The 18,799-nt window shown below is 43.8% G+C and overlaps 2 protein-coding genes across 5 annotated transcripts in view; one reads left to right on the forward strand and one right to left on the reverse strand.

The window, feature by feature from the left end:
* The window catches only part of slc30a2 (solute carrier family 30 member 2), a 7,510-nt gene extending 3,894 nt beyond the window's left edge, over window positions 1-3,616 (forward strand). The window contains exons 5-8 of the mRNA XM_061704275.1: window positions 599-818; window positions 1,649-1,754; window positions 2,025-2,159; window positions 2,813-3,616. Coding sequence (XP_061560259.1) covers window positions 599-818; window positions 1,649-1,754; window positions 2,025-2,159; window positions 2,813-2,958 — 607 coding nt within the window. The 3' untranslated portion in view covers window positions 2,959-3,616. The remainder of the gene's footprint in view (window positions 1-598; window positions 819-1,648; window positions 1,755-2,024; window positions 2,160-2,812) is intronic.
* Window positions 3,617-4,450: 834 nt separating this feature from the next.
* gtf3c2 (general transcription factor IIIC, polypeptide 2, beta) lies at window positions 4,451-18,578 on the reverse strand. Of its 4 annotated transcripts, XM_061704813.1 has the most exons (21): window positions 18,548-18,578; window positions 18,313-18,426; window positions 17,257-17,357; window positions 16,024-16,699; window positions 15,695-15,828; window positions 15,477-15,625; window positions 14,746-14,810; window positions 14,599-14,676; window positions 14,413-14,511; window positions 13,560-13,901; window positions 13,038-13,149; window positions 12,489-12,597; window positions 9,711-9,742; window positions 9,504-9,633; window positions 8,848-8,992; window positions 8,608-8,769; window positions 7,708-7,786; window positions 7,475-7,603; window positions 6,617-6,829; window positions 5,716-5,817; window positions 4,451-5,041 (listed from the first exon to the last, which is right to left on the reverse strand). In XM_061704813.1, the coding sequence occupies exons 3-21, from the start codon at window positions 17,300-17,302 to the stop codon at window positions 4,835-4,837; spliced, it is 3,009 nt and encodes a 1,002-aa protein (XP_061560797.1). In that variant the 5' UTR covers window positions 17,303-17,357; window positions 18,313-18,426; window positions 18,548-18,578; the 3' UTR covers window positions 4,451-4,834. The 4 variants fall into 4 exon arrangements, with proteins under 4 accessions (XP_061560797.1, XP_061560798.1, XP_061560799.1 ...); XM_061704814.1 differs by having other exon boundaries at window positions 17,257-17,352; window positions 18,313-18,572; XM_061704815.1 differs by having other exon boundaries at window positions 13,560-13,787; window positions 18,313-18,572.
* Window positions 18,579-18,799: the final 221 nt, after the last annotated feature.

Below are 18,799 nucleotides of genomic sequence, written 5' to 3' on the forward strand. Positions count from 1 at the left end.
CGACATCCAATAGCTTTTCGGTAGCGACGCCACTTTCGTGGTTATATACGCGGTAGCGTCTACATAAGCTACATTTTGCCCAGGCACTTCCAATCCTTAAAGTTCCGTAACTACATGTTTTAGCCGCGAAAATATATCCGCTTCAAGTTTCCGGTGGCTGAAACACAGTATACCCCACGGGGTCGGCATGGGGCATTGGTCGTCATTTTCTACACCGCGACGAGGGGCTCTAAAACGGACATGCCGGCCCAAAGCCCCTGTCCACACGCTAGCGGTCACGTCAGGCTTAAAAATATATATATATATATGATCATAAATTTACCCCCTCCTGGTGGTGCCACATTTCTAACCATGACCTGTGCACACTTATTGCGGACAACGAGGCACTCTAAAGTAGTCCTGCAATGTTCCACTTTCTCATGGCCCCTTGGGAAAAAAAAACCCGGATATAGAGGATAACCTATACATTTAAATCGCACTACAAAATGGCCAACTCACTATACAGGGCATTATATAGTGGATATGGGGTGAGCACTGTAGTTATAGCGCCACCTGCTGCTTTGGCATGCGTGTTTTCTTCCTTTGTGAACTCCCTCAGCATGGCGTACATCCTGCACCAGTCCACCACCTTCCACACCCACGGTCGCGGCTACCGGCAAATCGAGGAGCACGCCCGGAGCCCGCAGGCCCCTCACGGCCACGCCCTGCTGGGCGGCGCCCACGGCACCACCAGCGTGCGGGCGGCGTTCATCCACGTGGTCGGAGACCTGCTGCAGAGCGTCGGCGTCATGGTGGCCGCCATCGTCATCTATTTCCGGGTCAGACCGTGTTTAGCTGACATTTTGTCAAATTACAAATTGGCAATTAAAATCGTTTAGAATAGCTAAATAAATGGGTGCTCAATATTACCCAAAGTTATAGTTAACAGGGGGTGTCAAACGCATTTTTTCCCATATTAATGACTTATCACCTCATATAATTACATATACACAAAAACTGATGGATGACTAGTTTTGAAATCAGAAGCCTATAAAAACATGTTTTTCAAGTATTATTCCATTTTTTAAAAAGGGGGACCGGTAACAAAACATGCTTGCAATATCTGAACATTATGACAAGTGAAGACAATTTGCAATTTTGACATTTTCGTAGCCGACTGATTTGCTCTCGCCGGCCACGTAAAATGATGCGGCGGGCCGGATCTGGCCCCCGGATCACCAGTTCGACACCTGTGTTATAAAAAATAACAATGTAAATGAAAAAATACAAATGGCAATAAATTCACTTTTAATTAACCAAATAAAATAATTTTAAACAATGATTGAAAGAAAAAAGGAAAACATATAATTATATTTTACATTATTACATGGGGTATTTAGGATGATGGCATACGCTACTAGTTCATGATTATTGATAGAATAATAGTTTTAGTAACCATAGAATGATGAAAATATTGCTGAAAATTATTATTAACAATTACTTTAAAAAAAAAAAAAAAAAAGCTTATCAAGTTTACTAAAAGGAAGTGGAAATTAAAATACCAAAATGACAAATGTGTAAATCTGTCATGTGACGTATTATGTTAAATGTGTGTGCTAAAAAGTTGTTTCATTTTTTTTTTTTATTTTTTTTTTTGGGTCACTGGCAGCCTGAGTACAAAGTGGCCGATCCCATCTGCACTTTCCTGTTCTCCATCTTTGTTCTGTGCACCACCGTCACCATCCTCAGAGACGTCTTCAGGATACTCATGGAAGGTGGACATCTTGCAAACACACACGCACACGCACACGCACACGCACACGCACACGCACACACACACACACACACACACGCACGCACGCACACACACACACACACACACAGTGCATAATGAGTGAAATGCTAACTAAACGTTATTGTGAAAATGTTCTCCGGTCATCATCACCCTTTTTGCCATCAATAGTATCCATCTGTGATGGAATCACGTGCATACACAAGAACCCACGAAGCCAAAGAAAAAGCCAAACGCACTTTCCTCTTTGCAGGTTCTCCCAAAGGCATCGAGTTCAAGTCAGTGAAGGAGGTTCTGCTGTCGGTGAAGGCGGTCCGCTCGGCCCACTCGCTGCACCTGTGGGCGCTCACGCTGGGGCAGACGCTGGCCTCCGCCCACCTGGCCGTCGGTAAAGAGCAAAAATTCCCGTCAGTGTGCACGTTGAGGCTTGTTCTTACACTAAATTAAAGGGGTCGTACTAGGAACATTTGACGAGTGTAGATGGAGTGCTTGCGACGTTTAACCACCAGGTAATTCTTTGCTTTTCGGACTATTTCTGAAATGATGTCTGTTAGCAAGAGCTCAATTTTACACCGCTGTGATGAAACAGTTATGCTATATAACATCATAACCACATTCACGCCGAGTTTCTCAGACAATGACTTGACAGCTAGGCTCGACAGATTTCCGGAACAAAAGAGAGACTTTTGGCTGATGGACGAACAAACAACTTGGCCTGAGGAATGCTTACTAGCTTAATGCTGATACGTAATGGAAAACGCCATAGACAGGCTAATGATAAGCATCATAAGTTGCAGCGTTATAACCCTTTAACAAAAGCAGACAGAAAATATAACAATACTACTACTCCGTGAAGGGATTAATGGCATTTCCATTATATTAAATGGGGAAAAATGATTTGAGATAAGAATGTTTTGCGTTACAAGCATGGACACGGGACAAATTCAACTCGTACCTCAAGGCACCACTGTAATATATAGTCGTATGTTGTTTTTAATGCTGTGACGTACTGACTGTGTCTGTTGTGCCGCGACGGTCCAGACGAGGGCGCCGACACGCAGTCGGTCTTGCAGGAGGCCACCGAGCTTCTTCGCGCCAAGTTTGGCTTCCACAGCGTCACCATCCAGGTGGAACGCTACCACAACGACATGCGAAACTGCAGACTTTGCCAGGATCCCTGGGACTGAGTGACCCCCCCCCAAAAAAAATAAAAAATTCTCCACAAATTCACAACTTGTGAGCGTTTGGACCCCGGAATGTCCATCAACGTCTGCGCTGAAACCAAAACAGTCATCAAAATCACCTATTTTTGCAAAATCCAACGAACATGGGTTTCCTTCATTTCTAACTAAATAATATATCACTACTTCGTATCGTCGCTGTCGGGCAGAAACTTTGTATGTCCAAATATGGTCAATTTCATATTTGATCACAAATCGATACTGTTGGTCTATCCCCATGTCATGTGTTATTTTTACGCATTATTAACCAATTCAGAGTGTTGAAAACAGTTCCCGTGAACACTCAACTGTCTGAGAAGTGTTGTCTTCCCTCACTTTGCGGGAGCCGTGCGGAATTATGTCGCCTCAAGATTGAAATGGTAATGATGATGATGTACCATTTCAATACCATTACGCTTCATTATATGCACCAGCGAAATGACATTCGCGAAGGACAAAATATTAGGAACAGCTCCATGTGCGATGCAGTACACTATTAATACCAATCAAAAATGGGATAATTATTCATGTTGGACATCATCAGCTGGTGTTCCTAATGAAATGTCCGTTTATGTCTTTAGAAAATACATATTTGTCCACAAGTGCAATTGAATCGGCCGGTTCATGTCAGTGGTTGTTTGTTGTGTTGTGTTGTGTTCAAAGCATGTTGTGTGTTTTTTTGGGTTTTTTTTTCGATGCCGCACAAAGACAATTGAAAATCATTTTGTAAAAAAAAAAACAAAAAAAACGAATCATCAATAAAGCTTGCTCATTCCCCCCTTTTAACGCACACAGCGGTACAACTCGCGATTCCAAGATGTCTGACATCCAGTGAATATTCAATTGTTTTGTGTTTGGAACAGGAAGCGAAGCCACACTCAAGAGGGAATTTTCATTTTGTAATTATCATTTCACAAAAAGCCAATGAGCTGTTCTTTGAAACTGATCCATTTTATGCTTGCATGCTCGTCAGCTGTGAGGCTCTATATCGTGCTCAAGTGCCAATGACACACACACACACACACACACACACACACACACACACAGTGAATGTAACGATGACCATGATGTGGTTTCTGATTTTTGTGGATGCTTCGTGTTGTGTTGTTTGTGTAAATATTTCGTGTACATGTGTAAATACACTTTCAACATTGTGTGCAAACACTTTTGTCTGCGTGACGTTTACGTGATGTCAATTTTTTGTAACTTCGCAAAATAAAAAGACTGCACACGATGGACTGACCGCAGTTTCTTTAAATATGGTGACTGAGGTTGCGAGGCTTTACTTTTAAACACCTTGCTTGATGGCCTTTAAATAATATCAATAATTGATAAGGACAATTTTTTTGAGGAACAATTTGGCCTAGTAGCATTTGAGTAAAAAAACAACAACAAAAAAACAAGTAAACAGGAACAAGCTGCAAAAATGACACCAAATTACATAAGCCACAATGTTCAACATCTACTTTATTTATTCCTCAAAACAATCCATTACAAAAATCCTTATTTACAGTATGCTCTCCATAAGAAGAAAAAGCATAATTCCAAGCACGATTTGACTATAAACATGTGTATACATTCTGTACACGGTATAAGAAGCTGATAGTTACTCTTTAATTATCATCCTTACGTTCATGTTCATATGGACATACTGTACTGTAAAGACTCGCTCTTGACTGTAAACATGATTGTAAAAGTGTGACTAACACACTCGTCACCACGACGTTAAAAAATATGCAACAACGCCGGCAAACTAAAGGCGTGTTCAAGTCATTCTCTGGCTGAGGAGGTCAACAAAAATGTCATATTTAATTTAAAAATGTTCACCAAATCATAGCGGCTGTCATAGAGGAGCGTCGCAGGGAGTTTCCTGGGGAGCGTCCGGGGAGGCGACCTCGGCGGTGGCGACCTCGGGGATGCCGCGGGCCCGGCTGATGACGTCCTCCACGTCTTGGTTGTTCAGGCCCCTGATGCAGTTGAGGCGCACCAGGCCAGCCAGACCGCCCGACGCCATCCACGTGTGACAGCTCAGGTTTGGACTCAGGCGCACCTGAGGGGGGGGTGAGGGGGGGGGGGGGTGGGCGAGTAGGGGGGGGGGGGATATCTCACTGTTCGGGGCTTAACGTCAAAGACTTTCAATTGTGCCGTTGGCGTGAATGTGAGTGCAAATGCTTGTTTCATCATTGTGCCCCAACACTGACTGGCAACCAGCCCGATTATCTGTCTATGTGTCCTGGCATTGGCTGGCAACCAGTGCGGGGTGCGCCCTCACTCTCAGCCAAAGTTGATGGCTATCGAATTATTTGAAGGAAATAAAACCTTTGAGATGTTTGTTTCCATTCATTGTTTATCATAACCAGTCCCAACTCAGCTCGTCTTTACTGCTGAAAATAAATCCCGCTCTTGCCTTTTGTGTCTCATCCTTTCACACCATAACATTTAAAGAAAAACCCTCCAGCGTGTTGTCCTGCCGGGCGTCCATCACCACCTCCCCGCAGTCCATCTCTTTGTTCTCCTCATCTTTTGTTCCAACCAAACACATCAAAAGCCTCCACGGCCGCCGCCTTCCACCCAGGGCGACATTTTCCTTATTTTACACATCATTACACACGCGCACACACACACAAACACCAGGAGGACGAGGAGTCTCTTGCTTGGTGCATCACTCCTGGTGAAGTTGATATTTTTCATGTGCTGTGTGCGTGTGTGTGTGTGTGTGTGTACCTTGTGCAATGATCCCAAAGGCATCTCATCCATGTTGAGCCGACTGCAAAACTCCGTGTCTCTCATTTGCTTCCACAAGCGTCCCATTTTGCTGAAGAACTTCTGCAAGAAAACCAACACTACGTATTAGAATTTTCACAAATTTTGTACAAATCTTTAACACTCTACTTAAGACTTTTACCTTTCTTATTTATTTATTATTTATTTATTTATTGGGCGGTAGGGAGGGGTTCATTCTTAATCCTGTTTAGGCTGTTACCAAACGTAAAAACTCCACTTCAATTTTTTTCCAATAAAAGCTGTTGTTAATTCATCACAATTTGTTCCTAAAATCTTTCATCATCATTCAGCCATCATCAATTCTTAACACCCCAACTTAGACTTTTCAACCCAACTTTTTGTGGAATTGCTCAGTCCTCCCAAAATGGTGGATATTTTCAAATTCTGAACAGATTTTAAAAATTGTAACACTTCACACTTGTAAACTTATAACACATTTAACGGGATTTTCTGCAAGCAAGTTAGACAGTTCCCAAATATTTTGGAGGTTATTGTTAACACTCCACGACCCAAATACCGTTGGTATTCTTAACGACACTAACAATTTCCCACTAAATAAACGGCGCAACTCTTAACATTAGATTTAGTCACTAAACTGTTGTTTTTGTTCTCTTTGCAAATTCCTAACACTCAACTTAAGACTTTTTCCCAAAAATGTCAGTGGATTTCCTTGACATGCCTCTTCACACCTTTCACCCCCAAATTTGATGGAATTCTTAACTCTCAAATGAGATTTCCCCCAATTTTTAGGGCGTGTTATTCACCTTGTTTACATACACGTTTAATGTTTTTAAAATGTTTACACGTGTGTAAAATGGCGAAATGTAGGCCTTGTACGTACCATGTTGTTGTCGGTGTGGTGAAGGTAGTACTTCCTCTCCGTCTCTTTGTACGTGTCAAAGAGTCGCGGGCGGACGTCAGCCTTCTCGCCGCCGTCTCTTCCTCCATCTGCTCTGTCATTCTCCTCCTTCACCTCCTCCCCACACACTTCCTGTTCCCCCTCTTTAGCATCTGGGGTGGCGTCGTGACGCTCCATAGACGTGAAGTAGACGGGCTGAGGAGACAAAAGGCGTATAAACGGCGCCTCCTGTTTACAGTGCATCTTTAAATATGGATCGATTTGGTTTACAGTGATCCCCCGCGTTTATGGAGTTTCTAATTATATGCTGGAATTAAGTTGACCGACTTGTGTTGAAATGAATTTGTACAGTTTGGGTGAACATTCTGGTATTTGAATAAACAGTTCCCTGCGGGGCATAGGGTCAGGTGTGTGTGCGAATTTGCGATGTATTGATGCTCCGCTAAAAGTGATTACAATTGCCTATGTTAATAGTTTAAACCGTAAATATATATATTGTGGCCCAACAAACGTTTGTTTACAAACTGCAAACATGCAGGGCTCCACTATACAATTCTATTTTGTTTTATGTGTCAGTTCTACAGCGAACTTCGACAGGGATTGCCAAATAAATAGCTTGAAACAAGCACCTTTTCTCTCTTATTTTCGAGAACTGTCCGAGTGCGAGTGACAATCGGTGGTGTTTTACTAAATGTGTTGTACACCATGTAGGAGAGGTAAAACTACATACAAACTATTTACAATTTGGTCTCTATATAATCGCGGATTTTCACCTATTGCTGGTGGTCTGGAACAACTCGCCCGTAACTTTTGACTGTAAATGCACGGGAGCTAACTTACAAATCTCTTCTTGACTGTCTTTTTGATGTGCTGAGTATTAGCAAACAAGGAAGGTAACATGGAGATGATGACCTCGCCGAGCATGTCCGACGTCACCAAAGTGTTCAGCCAGTCAGAGTAAGAGATGGACTGCGACAAGAGAGGAAGTCGTGAGACTTAGGAATGGAGTGGTCCGCGAGGCCACATGACATAATAATAATAATAATCTTTGTTAATAAAACAAGTAGACAGACCCATATAGCGGTCATCCTGGGCACAGCAAAGTAAGAGTTCATTTGGTGGTCAAAGTAATGGACTCCATTTGAATTGTGTCTGGAGGAAGAAGGACAGACAAATATGAATAAACAGAATAAATAAGTAGTCCCAATTGAAATGTTAACATAAATGGTTACTTAGTGTTAGGATGAATGTTGGTTCAAAAAGAACATTTTAATATGAGATTTTTTTTTTTTTTTTTTTTTTATCACTAGGACCTTAATTGTGTGTTTATCACTTCTGTCAAAGCTACACAAAATGTAACATTTGCTCTTCGCAACAAAATGTCTCACTGAAAATGATTTTTTTTTAACCTATTCAAAGCATGCAACAAAATGTTGCTGCATGCCTTGAATGAGGGAAATTAGCACCATCTGGTGGACAAATACAAAAATAGAAATCTAGTAGTCCAAACGGCAGTCAACAAAGGATTATATGAGTTTATGCTCTGGGTAAGTGTTGGCTCAAAAATGGCATTTTCAATGCTTTTCAATGAGACTTTTTTCCCCCCACTCGTTGATCTCAAAGTTGCATACAAATCTGACACATTTGTTCCCAGCGACAAAAAAAAACATCCCATTGAAAGTTACATTTTTGATCACATTTAACACATGCAACAAAACATTTTTACATTCTCTGAATGGGCGACACATTTAAAAATGGAAATCCAGCAGTCCTAATTGAATTGGACTGCCAGATAAATGTGGGATCGTGAATTAAAAGATTGTCTAGTTTAAAGTAAGAAATAATATGCATATCTACAGTTTTTAGAACACTTCTTGATAAGGTTAAATTTTTGAGAATGTATATTTAAAGGACCTCTTAAGGATTAAAAGATCAAGTTAAATCATGACAGGAAAAAAACATGAGTGCGTTACGCTGTAAAGGCGCCGTCCTCGGCATAAAAGAGGCCTGGTGCATTGGCGGGCCAGCAGATATCATTGATCAGGGAGCGTTTCTGCACTGTGATTGGCCCGTAGAGCCTGCGCAGATCCCACGTCTTCAGGAGGCGGTCCTCCCCCGCTGTTGCCACAAGATGTCTGACCCAAGACAACATGCGCTCGTTACACAATTTTCGCAAAGGGATGACATTACCGACATTTTACACGGCGTCTTACCTGCTGGCGGCACAGAAAGTGAGCGCTCGCACGGCCTGTTTGTGAGCAAGGAAGCATTTGTACGGCAGCAAGCTGGGAGAGTCATGTGACTCCTGGAAGCGCAACAATGCAGATTTGGTGGTCAGATCCCACAGACCAACCATACCTTTTTTATTTTATTAAGAGAGAGAGAGAAGACAGATTTCAGACAAACACTGCAGCAGTCGTTGGGAAAGTCCTGTTATTCTTTGCCACGAAACTATTACATTTGGTCCCAAAAGTACAATATTTTTGTGAAAAAAACATTTATTCATGGAAAAAAAACAAAACATTGCACTTTGCCTCACAATCACCATACATTGCCATTAAAAAGATAGTACATATCGGGTCACAAAAAGGCTATATTAGGATATGAAAATCTACATAGTTTGTTTCGAAAAAGGCTGTTATACTTTTCTTAAAATGCTTGCTTAAAAAGGCAATTTCCCATGTAAATACAATATCCCCCGTTAAGGTTTGAAAAAAGATTTTGTCACTAAAATCCATGAGAAGGATTTTTTAAATTTAGTCTTCTCTCGTCAACCGTTAGTCTTCTCTCGTCAACTCTTTCCGTGTGAAACAGCCGATGTTGTTTTCCACTCTGAAAGTAAATATCAAGAAGAAGATGGACACACTACCGTCGTAGAAGCCGACGGCGATGACATCGTGTGGTTTGATGGGCAGCCAGTCCATGGACAGAACCTGACCGCTGCGCTCCAGGCGGGGAGCCTTTAAGGAGCCCAGCTTCAGGGTGACCACCGGATTGGGCTGCAGGGAGGACACAGGTGATAACTTCAAAGAATTGGAGGAGGGCCTCATCGAAACAAGAGCACACGCACACTCACCTTGTAAATGGAGGTTGGCTGGCTGGCATCACCTGTGCAGTGAAAAATCACAATTAGTCAGCTTACTGAGGATAACCACAGTGAAATGGAATGGTTGACCACAAAAATGTTGGTGTGAAAGAGCAATATTTTCCCCCGGAAGTTTTATAGATTGTCAAATTGGCATTTATCTCCCTCATGATTGATGGGACAAGCTGAAATTCACACCCTAATCTTCATATTCTGCCCAGAAGCTGTGCTGATCTCGAGTCAAAAAGTGATACAAAGCCGCAATCTACAGGGATCTGCTCGTCATCATGGTGGTTTAAAAACTTAGTAGCACAGACAAACTGGTCCAAAACATCTTCCACACCTACCCGTTGAAAAATGTACTTAACGTATAGATTCGTCTATGGCAGTGAATGCTCCGATTTCAGTTGACAAATAAAAACATCCATAGCAGCGCATGAGTTTAAAATGATAGGTTTTTGTAGATTAGGCTAAAAAGAGCATTACGAAGTGACAAATAGGCTACTTGAAGATATGAAAATCAATGAAAGCACTATATTTTCAGGAAAAAGGTAAATTAGGCCAGAAAAAAAACTATATAAATTTGCATTAAAAAAAGCAAACACCTTTGCTTAAACAGTCTCCAGTATTTTCCTCATGCAAATGAAATATTTTGCCATGAACACACAGGCTAAGACGCCTGGCTTGCACATTACTGTACACAGTTTTTACAGGTTCTGACTGGCTGTCATCTGCATTTGCAGGAAAATACAGTATTGCAGTTTTTGTTAAATTTCTTCCTCAGAAATGTAAACATAGAGTGTAGCTGCGGCTTGCTTCACAGTGACTGACAAGATAGGAAGAGGGGCGGTGTAGATTTTCACAGCTTTGTGACACTAACAACCAGCCGTGTAATGCATCTTCTTTGTCATTTCAATTATAGATCCTGGTCTGATGGGAAAAATATTGGAACAGTCAATTACTTCGAAGCCGCCTCGCACCTTTTGTCTTTTACACCCCCGCCCCCTTCCTCCTCCTCCTCTTTTTTACACCTCATTCATTCATGTGACTGGAGTATTTGTAATTATCTGAAGTGAACAGCGCAGTGTGCTAGTAGTTAACCCTCTCCCGCATCACCCACCTCAGACATCTTCAACTCATCCCAAATCCACACACATACACGGACGCTTGCAAATTCATCCAGTAGCGTGTAATATTCTGCGCGAGTGTGTGTGTGTGTGTGTGTGTGTGTTTATGAAGTCTCGCTAATGCATGCAAGCTATGCTTGGACGCGGCGAGCTGATGAAGTCGCTCAATGACCCGCGTCTACGAAATAAAATGGAAACTAAAGGCCACGGCGCACTGGGCGAGAATGCAGGTAGGAGGGAGGGAGGGAAAAGAAAAAGTTGAGAAATGTCAGACTTTGATTTTACACCCAAAGTGTAGCAGTGCTTCTTTGCTTTTAATCACACAAACCCGACATGTGAGAGTGTACGTTCGAAAAGTGTATGCAAGAAAGGTGCGTGCAGGCAACTTGTTTGTTAGGAAGATGTATGCAAGAAAGGTATAAGTAGTTCACAGCCAGCCATTAACCTGAGCTCACAACAGCCAACTCTTCACTCTCATTCGCTGACTCCCGCATCACTCACCAGGCCAGGCCCCGCCTTTTAAAACCACAAACATTCAGAGTTACAGATATGGGAACCCCAAGTGAACAAAAATAATACCTGCACCTCACGTATACATATTTTGCATTGGTATTGCTGATTAATAATGCAAAATAATGTTTTTAAACGATTACTCAAATAATCGATGGGATAATCGATTCTGAAATAATTCGATAGCCCAAGCCATATACAGGGCTAAAAACCTGTATGGATGAGTATGTAAGCAAATGATTGCATGAATTGTGTATGCATGTGTACGGAAGATGTATGTTAGAGTAGATGTAAGAGAAGGGTATGAAAGGATGAAAGAAACGAACGGAAGGAATGGAAGACAAGTGAATGGGAGGAGAGAATTATGTGTTGCATGGAGCATGTGTATGACATGAGCTACTGCTAACAGCCCGTGAGCGCCGGTGTTTCATCAGATTATCGGACACACAAAAACACACACAGAATGTGTGTGTGATTGAGGAGGCGGGCAAGTCGTTTATCTACTGCCTACACTGTGAGAGCGTATATGATAGAAAGTCAGCAGAGTGATGAGAGCCGGGTTGAAAAGTTATCATCCATATTGTCGTCATCACGCGCGCACACACTTGACACTATAAGCGAGCGTGCCCACCGTTAAATATATGTCGTTAAAGAGCGCCAGCGTTACGGCCCCCCCTGAGCGAGTCAGTTAATTGAATACGTGATGTGGTCCGCTGCGACTGGTCTGACTCGATGGCGATGCTTGTGTGTGATTGACGGTGTACTTTTACCATTATGTTGACTAAGAGCATATATAATCTTCACATAGAGTAGGAGCTAACAAAAAAAACACTTTAAGGGACTGTCTGCTGGATGCTGTATACTGCAAGCATGGGCAACACTGCCATTTGCTGGACAAAGGATGCACTGCACTACTTTGACGCTAACCCTAACGCACCAAGCATTTACATGATCAAGAGTCCTGAAATGTTTCAGACATGAATTTAGAAGTTTCCTGTCTAAACTGGGTAACTAAATGTGTTATTCATTTATTTCATTCAATAACTGGTTAATTTATTTCTATTATTTTCTTTGGGGGGGGGGGGGGGGGGGGGGGGGGTGAAGTGTGTATGTGTAGCGGTGGTGGCCTTACCAGAGTCTTGGCTGGCGCGCAGGGCATCAGGATGGGGCAGGCTGTAGATGGCGACCACACCCATGGAGGTGGCGACGGCCAGGAGACCGAGTCTGGGCAGCAGAGGAGCCTTAACCACACAAAATTTGCATTCTTATATGTCTACATATACAGCTAGCGTAGACTGGACTACCATTCATTCATACCGCGTTACTGTATATACTGTATATTAATTATCCCATTGCACAATTGTACACGTTTTCCTGTATATAGGCACGGGTCGGTGACCTGTTTCAAGGTATGCCGCGGTTTTAAAAGGTTACGGTTTCTAAACCACTAAAACTTTCATACCCTCAGATTCTGATCCCGGCTCATGCCTAACTGTATATTATGTATACGCAATCTTTTAGTTCCTCAAATAATTGCAATTTGCACTGTGGCTTGCAAAGTACACTGTACACGCTCATAGTTATCATACTATAGTACTCATGATGGTGGTCATAGCATGTTCACACCAGTAAAAAATAGACAATCATTTTTGACGTATGTTCATATATGATGTCATGTTACCTCTTTCTGGGTGGTGGGCAGCTCCCATCCTCCCGACGGACACCACTTCAGGTGGCAGACGAAACCTTGGTCCAACACCAGGCCGTACGCCAGGGCAGGCTTCGAGCTCGGCCTGTACAGGAACAGGAAAGATTTTTGCCCAAAAGAGTACGGTGCCCCTGACATAACATTGCAAAAATGGGCAATTTATGATGACCATGACATACAAATTTGTGGCCACGAAGTAGGAATAACGTGATGTGAAAATATAAATGAATAATTTTTAGATCATTCCTGGATAGTCAATTTACCTAGACATCTAGTTGTTCATGGGAATGATTAGTTCACACAAATTAGTATTTACCGTACACGTTATACCTAATTTGTGACCACAAATTAGTATTTGGTGGCCACAATTTAGCATTTTGTGTACATGTTATATCTATGTTGTGGCTACAAGTCAAAACGTTTTCCCCATGTCAAGTCTGGGGCTCCCATAATAGAGCTCATAGTAGTTCGATGAAAATGTATAAAAATGCAGACCAGGTGTTGTAGTCCAGTGTGCCCACATCCCACAGTTGCACCAATGCCGTTCCAGAGTAGGTTTTGTGGAAGTAGTGCTGCTCCTCCATGTCCCTGCGGCAGGCCACGGCCAGGTACTGCGAGGCCACTGCGTTGTCAGGCGTCGGGCACCACTCCATGGCCCACACCGGCCCGCCGGTGTACAGGTGCATGTCCCAGCACTCCGGATGGGCTGGTAAGGACTCGAACCTGCGCAAAACGTCCAGAAAATGTGTACTCACGGTTAGTTGGCAGTATAGTTGTCTCGACCCGATCAGCCGATTGGAAATCCCAAAAACATGCGTGGTAGGTTGATTGAAGACTCTAAATTGCCCATAGGTGTGAATGTGAGTGCAAATGGCTGTTTGTTTCTATGTGCCCTGCGATTGGCTGGCGACCGGTTCAGGGTCTACACCGCCTCCTGCCCGAAGATGTGAGGATAAGTGGTAGTGAAAATGGATGGATGGTAAATTAATTGTTTACTTTGGGAAAAAAAATCATATGCGCACAATATAGGAACTCTGCATAGTTTATTAAAGCTTATATACTGTGTATAATATACATTATCACTCTCCCTCTGGATTGCAGAGGTATCGCCTCAGACTTGGTATCACCAGATACTCAAAATCAGATCACTCAACTCAACAAAATGTGATCGGAAAATCCCTAGTTAGCATGATTATGCAATGAAAACTCAGCCATTTTCTTTAGCTTCTCCTCATTAGAGTCACAGGTGACCTGGAGTCCATCCCAGCTGACTTTGGGGAGAGGCGGGTACACCAAGGACTGGTCGCCAGTCAATGTCAGGGCACATTTAGACCAACAATAATCTGACCTGTTGAGTCTCTGCAGAGGCATCTCCTCGTCACAACCGTCCCTGGACACTTTGAAAGCAGCCGAGAGACACTCCTGAGGTAGATAGGTCTCGAGTTCACTGCAGTAAACACACGCCAACATTATGATGCTTTTATAAACTGTGAGGGCAACAATATGGCTGCTGTCAGACGGTGAAGGGAAGCACCTCGAGGGAACTCGATGCCAGACACTGGAGGACGGCAACCACTCCGGGAACACCCAGTTACAGAGTTGCTCGTCACGGCTACAAAAAAAAAAACTTTTTAGACGCACTAATGGGTCATAAAAATAAGTAAATCTACGCATTACTTACAATGTTTTTTGATTTTCGACGATCTCCAAAAGTGTGAGGCTGGTTATTCTGACGTTTCGATTGGCCTGGAGAAGACAACTTTATTATGAACACAAATGAGCAAGCACCAATTAAATTATGATCTACTCGAAACTTTATGGCATCAAGTCACAAAAAACACAAATTCAGACTGGAGGTCATACTTCAACCTTTGAAAGAATAATAATACGTTGAAAGACCCCAGAAAAATAAGAATAGTCAGTCAAGTCCCTGTAAAGTGAAAATCAAATGTGTCTTTTAAATTTGACACATCACTGAGAAGAGAGTTGTTAACAACCCTGCCAAATTGCTCTGTCTCTGCTCTCGAAAGCTATGGACATATCCGCTGGAACCACGCCGAGCTCAGATGTAAATTAAGTATCTCTACGACGACTTGGAAAAATGTCTAGCGTCGTTCTTATGTCTACACACGTCTACATGTTTGAGCCGTGAGACTACAATATATCCCACTGAGTCGTCACAGAGCTTTTCCACGCTGCAACAACAAGGCGCTCTAAAACGGCCACACCAGCCCGAAGCCCAGGTCCAAACGCTGGCTCTCTCGGAAGACTTAAAAAAAAAAAAAAAAAAACACCCTCCTTGCTCTTCCGCCCTTGCCCATTGTGCCATGGCGAGCATTTTGTTAGTTAGCAAATACTGCCAAATATTTCCTGATTTAAGAGCTACTACAAAAAGGTAGAACACCCACTCACACTGCTTTCGTCGTGCGAATCCGAGTCGGTCACCTCCTGATCATCTTCCTCCTCCTCTTCCGCCTCAGATGGTCCCGCGACATCGGGAACGAAGTCCTCGTCTTCTGCAGCGTCGCCGTCAGAGCATTTTCTCTTTCGGCCTCTGCGGCCTGATGGGAATCTCATTGAATTTACTTGTAAAAATGTACGTAGCGTGACCCAGTATTTTTTAACTGCACCTTTTTTCTCTTGGGAACTTCTTTCCTCTGTAGTTTCTGGGGCTGGTTTGGTGATGACGTCACTGGTGGCTTCTGCACCTTCAGAGGAACGGCTGACTTCCTCTTGCACCATCGCGTGGAGGAACTTCATCGCCCTAAAACGTGAGGGGCATGGCTTTGGTCACAGACTCAAGTCGGGGAGGGGATTAGTGAAGTGAGGCCACCTTCAAACCAAAGTTTTAAAACTGCAAACTCCCCCTTTAAAAATAATGAGCAATATATCGATTTGATCGATCAATTAGCCGGCTTTATTGAAGTGCGAAAGAGGATAAAGAGAAGCCGTGACTCACATTTTAGCAGCGCTCCTCCTTGGGCGGCCTCCCGGTTGCAACTCCTCAGGTCCTTCTTCGAGACTCTTCTCAGATGGTGGGACAGGCTCCACGTGAACGATCTGCTTCCTCACGTACTTCCTCTTTGGCTTGGGCGTCCCGTTCTCCAAAGACGCCTCGGTGCAGGGAGAGGCGGACGCGTTCAGTGGGGACGCGATGTCCCCGTTAAGCGCTTGAGGTGTTTTAAAGTCGTCCACACTCGCCAGCGGGACTTTTCTCGGACGTCCTCGCTTGCCAGGCGTCTTCCGGGGAATCGCCGCCTCCGCTGCCTTTGTCGGGGGCTTCCTCGCCGGCACGTCGTCGTCCCTCGGGTCCTCGTTTGCGTTGCTGGTGTCATAGTTTGTGACACCAGCGTTCGTTTTGGACGAGATGTCCCCGTTAAGCACGTGAGGTGTTATAAAGTCGTCCACATTCGCCAGCGGGACCTTTCTCGGACGTCCTCGCTTGCCAGGCGTCTTCCCGGTAGTCGCCGCCCCCACCGCCTTTGTCGGGGCCTTCCTCGCCGGCACGTCGTCGTCCCTCGGATCCTCGTTTGCGTCGCTGGTGTCATAGTCTAAATATCTGGAGTTTATTTTGCGTTGCCGACCTTTGGAGCTGGGCGTTAAATCGAAGGAGGGCTTGGACGGTGTCTTTTGACCTGCGGGATGAGCGATGTCATCATTCTGCTGTATCTTCAATGTAGCCATATTATGGAAAATTTACTTTTTGATGTTTTTATGCAAATAGTTGTGTGTCTGGAGGGCCTGGCCACAAATCAAGGGTGAAACATCCATCCATCCATTTTCTTTTACCGCTTATCCTCCCGAGGGTCGCGGCCTGCTGGAGCCTCTCCCAGCTATCTTCGGGCGGGAGGCAGGCTACACCCTGAACCGGTCGCCAGCCAATCGCAGGGCACATAGAAACAAACAACCATTCGCACCTACGGGCAATTTAGAGTCTTCAATCAATCTACCACGCATGCTTTTGGGATGCGGGAGGAAACTGGAGTGCCCGGAGAAAACCCACCCAGGAACGGGGAGAACATGCAAACTCCACACAGGCGGGGCCGGGATTTGAACCCCGGTCCCCAGAACTGTGAGGCAGATGTGCTAACCAGTCGACTACCGTGCCGGCCAAGGGTGAAACAACCCAGTAAATCTTGAGTTATCTAACTATTTTTTCTGAAACTGTCAAATTGCGGCTGAATGGTTAAACCTCGCTCGGGGTCGTCGACGTCTTCCGGCGCTGTTTCCTTCACCATTATCTTCTCAGGCGATCCCTCATATGTGTCTTTTCACGTCGGCTGTGCAGCTGCACTGAAAGCGAGTCAGGAACACACACAATCATTTATTATGCTGGCTTTCCCTCAATTAGGTTTACATATGAGCTGGAGCATATCCCAGCTGACTGTGCGCAAAAGAGGCACACCGTGGACTGGTTGCCAGTGCACCTATAGTCAAACAACTCACATCTTTGGGCAATTCAGAGCCTTCAGTGAACGTAAGAGGCATGTTTTTGGAATGTGAGAGGAATCCAGAACAACTGGAGAAAACCCATACAAGCAGATAATGGCTGTGTTTCGGATTGATTGAGGCAGACAAGCCCACTCTGTTGATAAGCTCCAATACACACACAATTTTGAAACCAGTATAATACAGGTGTACTGTACCTAATGTTGTAGCCGATGAGAACTATATACTTTTCTGTACTATAGTTTGTAGTAAACTTTAATGCAATTAAATCATTGAAGGTTTTTGCACTTTACTATACACGATGCAAGAGTTAGTTAAGAATGCAGTCATTACGGTATAAAGTCCACCATTGTAAGGTCAAAATTATATCGCTATGTCATGCGTTAAGACTCGCAAGCCAAACACCATTGAGCTATTTGACAATTTTACGTTGTCGTCCCCTCCTCGATGGTTCGATGGTTTTAAAAAGTCAGTGTAGCTCGAATCATGTTTTAGGTGGACACGTTCCTTCATTCGGCACTGCTTTCTAAGTGCAAATACAACCAGTGACATCTACTTTTCCTCTCAGGCATGTCATCTGTCACGCAAGCGGGGTTAGGTTAGGTTAGGTTAGCACGACACAGCTAATGCTAATTTGCGAACAAGGCGGTGGTGCCTTCCCGGGCCGCCGTCAAACACCTTCTTCAAAAAGCTGTACTTAAAAAAAAATAAAAAATAATAATAATATTTTTTTTAAAGTACCACTTGACGACGAATATTGAGGGGGAAAAATAAGTGTAGTGATAGTTTAAAAACTCACCAGGTGGGATTCTCGTCCGCCCTTTTTGGTGGCAAAGGCTGACAATCCGCGTACGGAGTCAACGATGCTCGGATCTGACCATGCGGGTTCGAGTCCCCCACACGGAAAGCTGAGCTGCACCGATAAAACGTCAAATATATTTACCAACCACCGCCTATGGTGCAGGTCTACGACAAAGGTCTAATTATTTATATAAAAGAAGGATTGTCAGCACTTGTTTTTTACTCAAACTCACGCTGCGCCTCCTTCAGTCCGCCATGTTTACTGTACAGCCAGAGAGGACAGCTTACAGCGCCCACTAACGTCGTACAGGAGAACTGCATCCCTTTATCGAGTGGAGTTACAACACGCATGCGCCAAATTGAAACGCTAAAGTTCTGTCAGGGCCATCTCGAACCTTTTGGGCCCCAGTTTGAGCATTTATTCGATATCCTTGATATACACCTTAAAGTTCGTATACTAGTACACTCTTTGTCCTCACTAGTAA

This window comes from Phycodurus eques, chromosome 18 (assembly GCF_024500275.1).
Source record: "Phycodurus eques isolate BA_2022a chromosome 18, UOR_Pequ_1.1, whole genome shotgun sequence".
NCBI classification, from domain to species: domain Eukaryota; kingdom Metazoa; phylum Chordata; class Actinopteri; order Syngnathiformes; family Syngnathidae; genus Phycodurus; species Phycodurus eques.

Bases quoted from the DNA above. Each gene is read 5' to 3' on its own strand.
- gtf3c2 (XM_061704813.1), bottom strand. From the start codon at position 17,302: ATGGTGAAGGAAACAGCGCCGGAAGACGTCGACGACCCCGAGCGAG. The intron at 7,604-7,707 runs GTCTGTCTACTT...CTCTTGTCGCAG, and splicing joins CCAGGATGACCGCTATATGG to TCCATCTCTTACTCTGACTG. The intron at 6,830-7,474 runs GTAAGTTAGCTC...TTGTCTCCTCAG, and splicing joins AGACAGTCAAGAAGAGATTT to CCCGTCTACTTCACGTCTAT.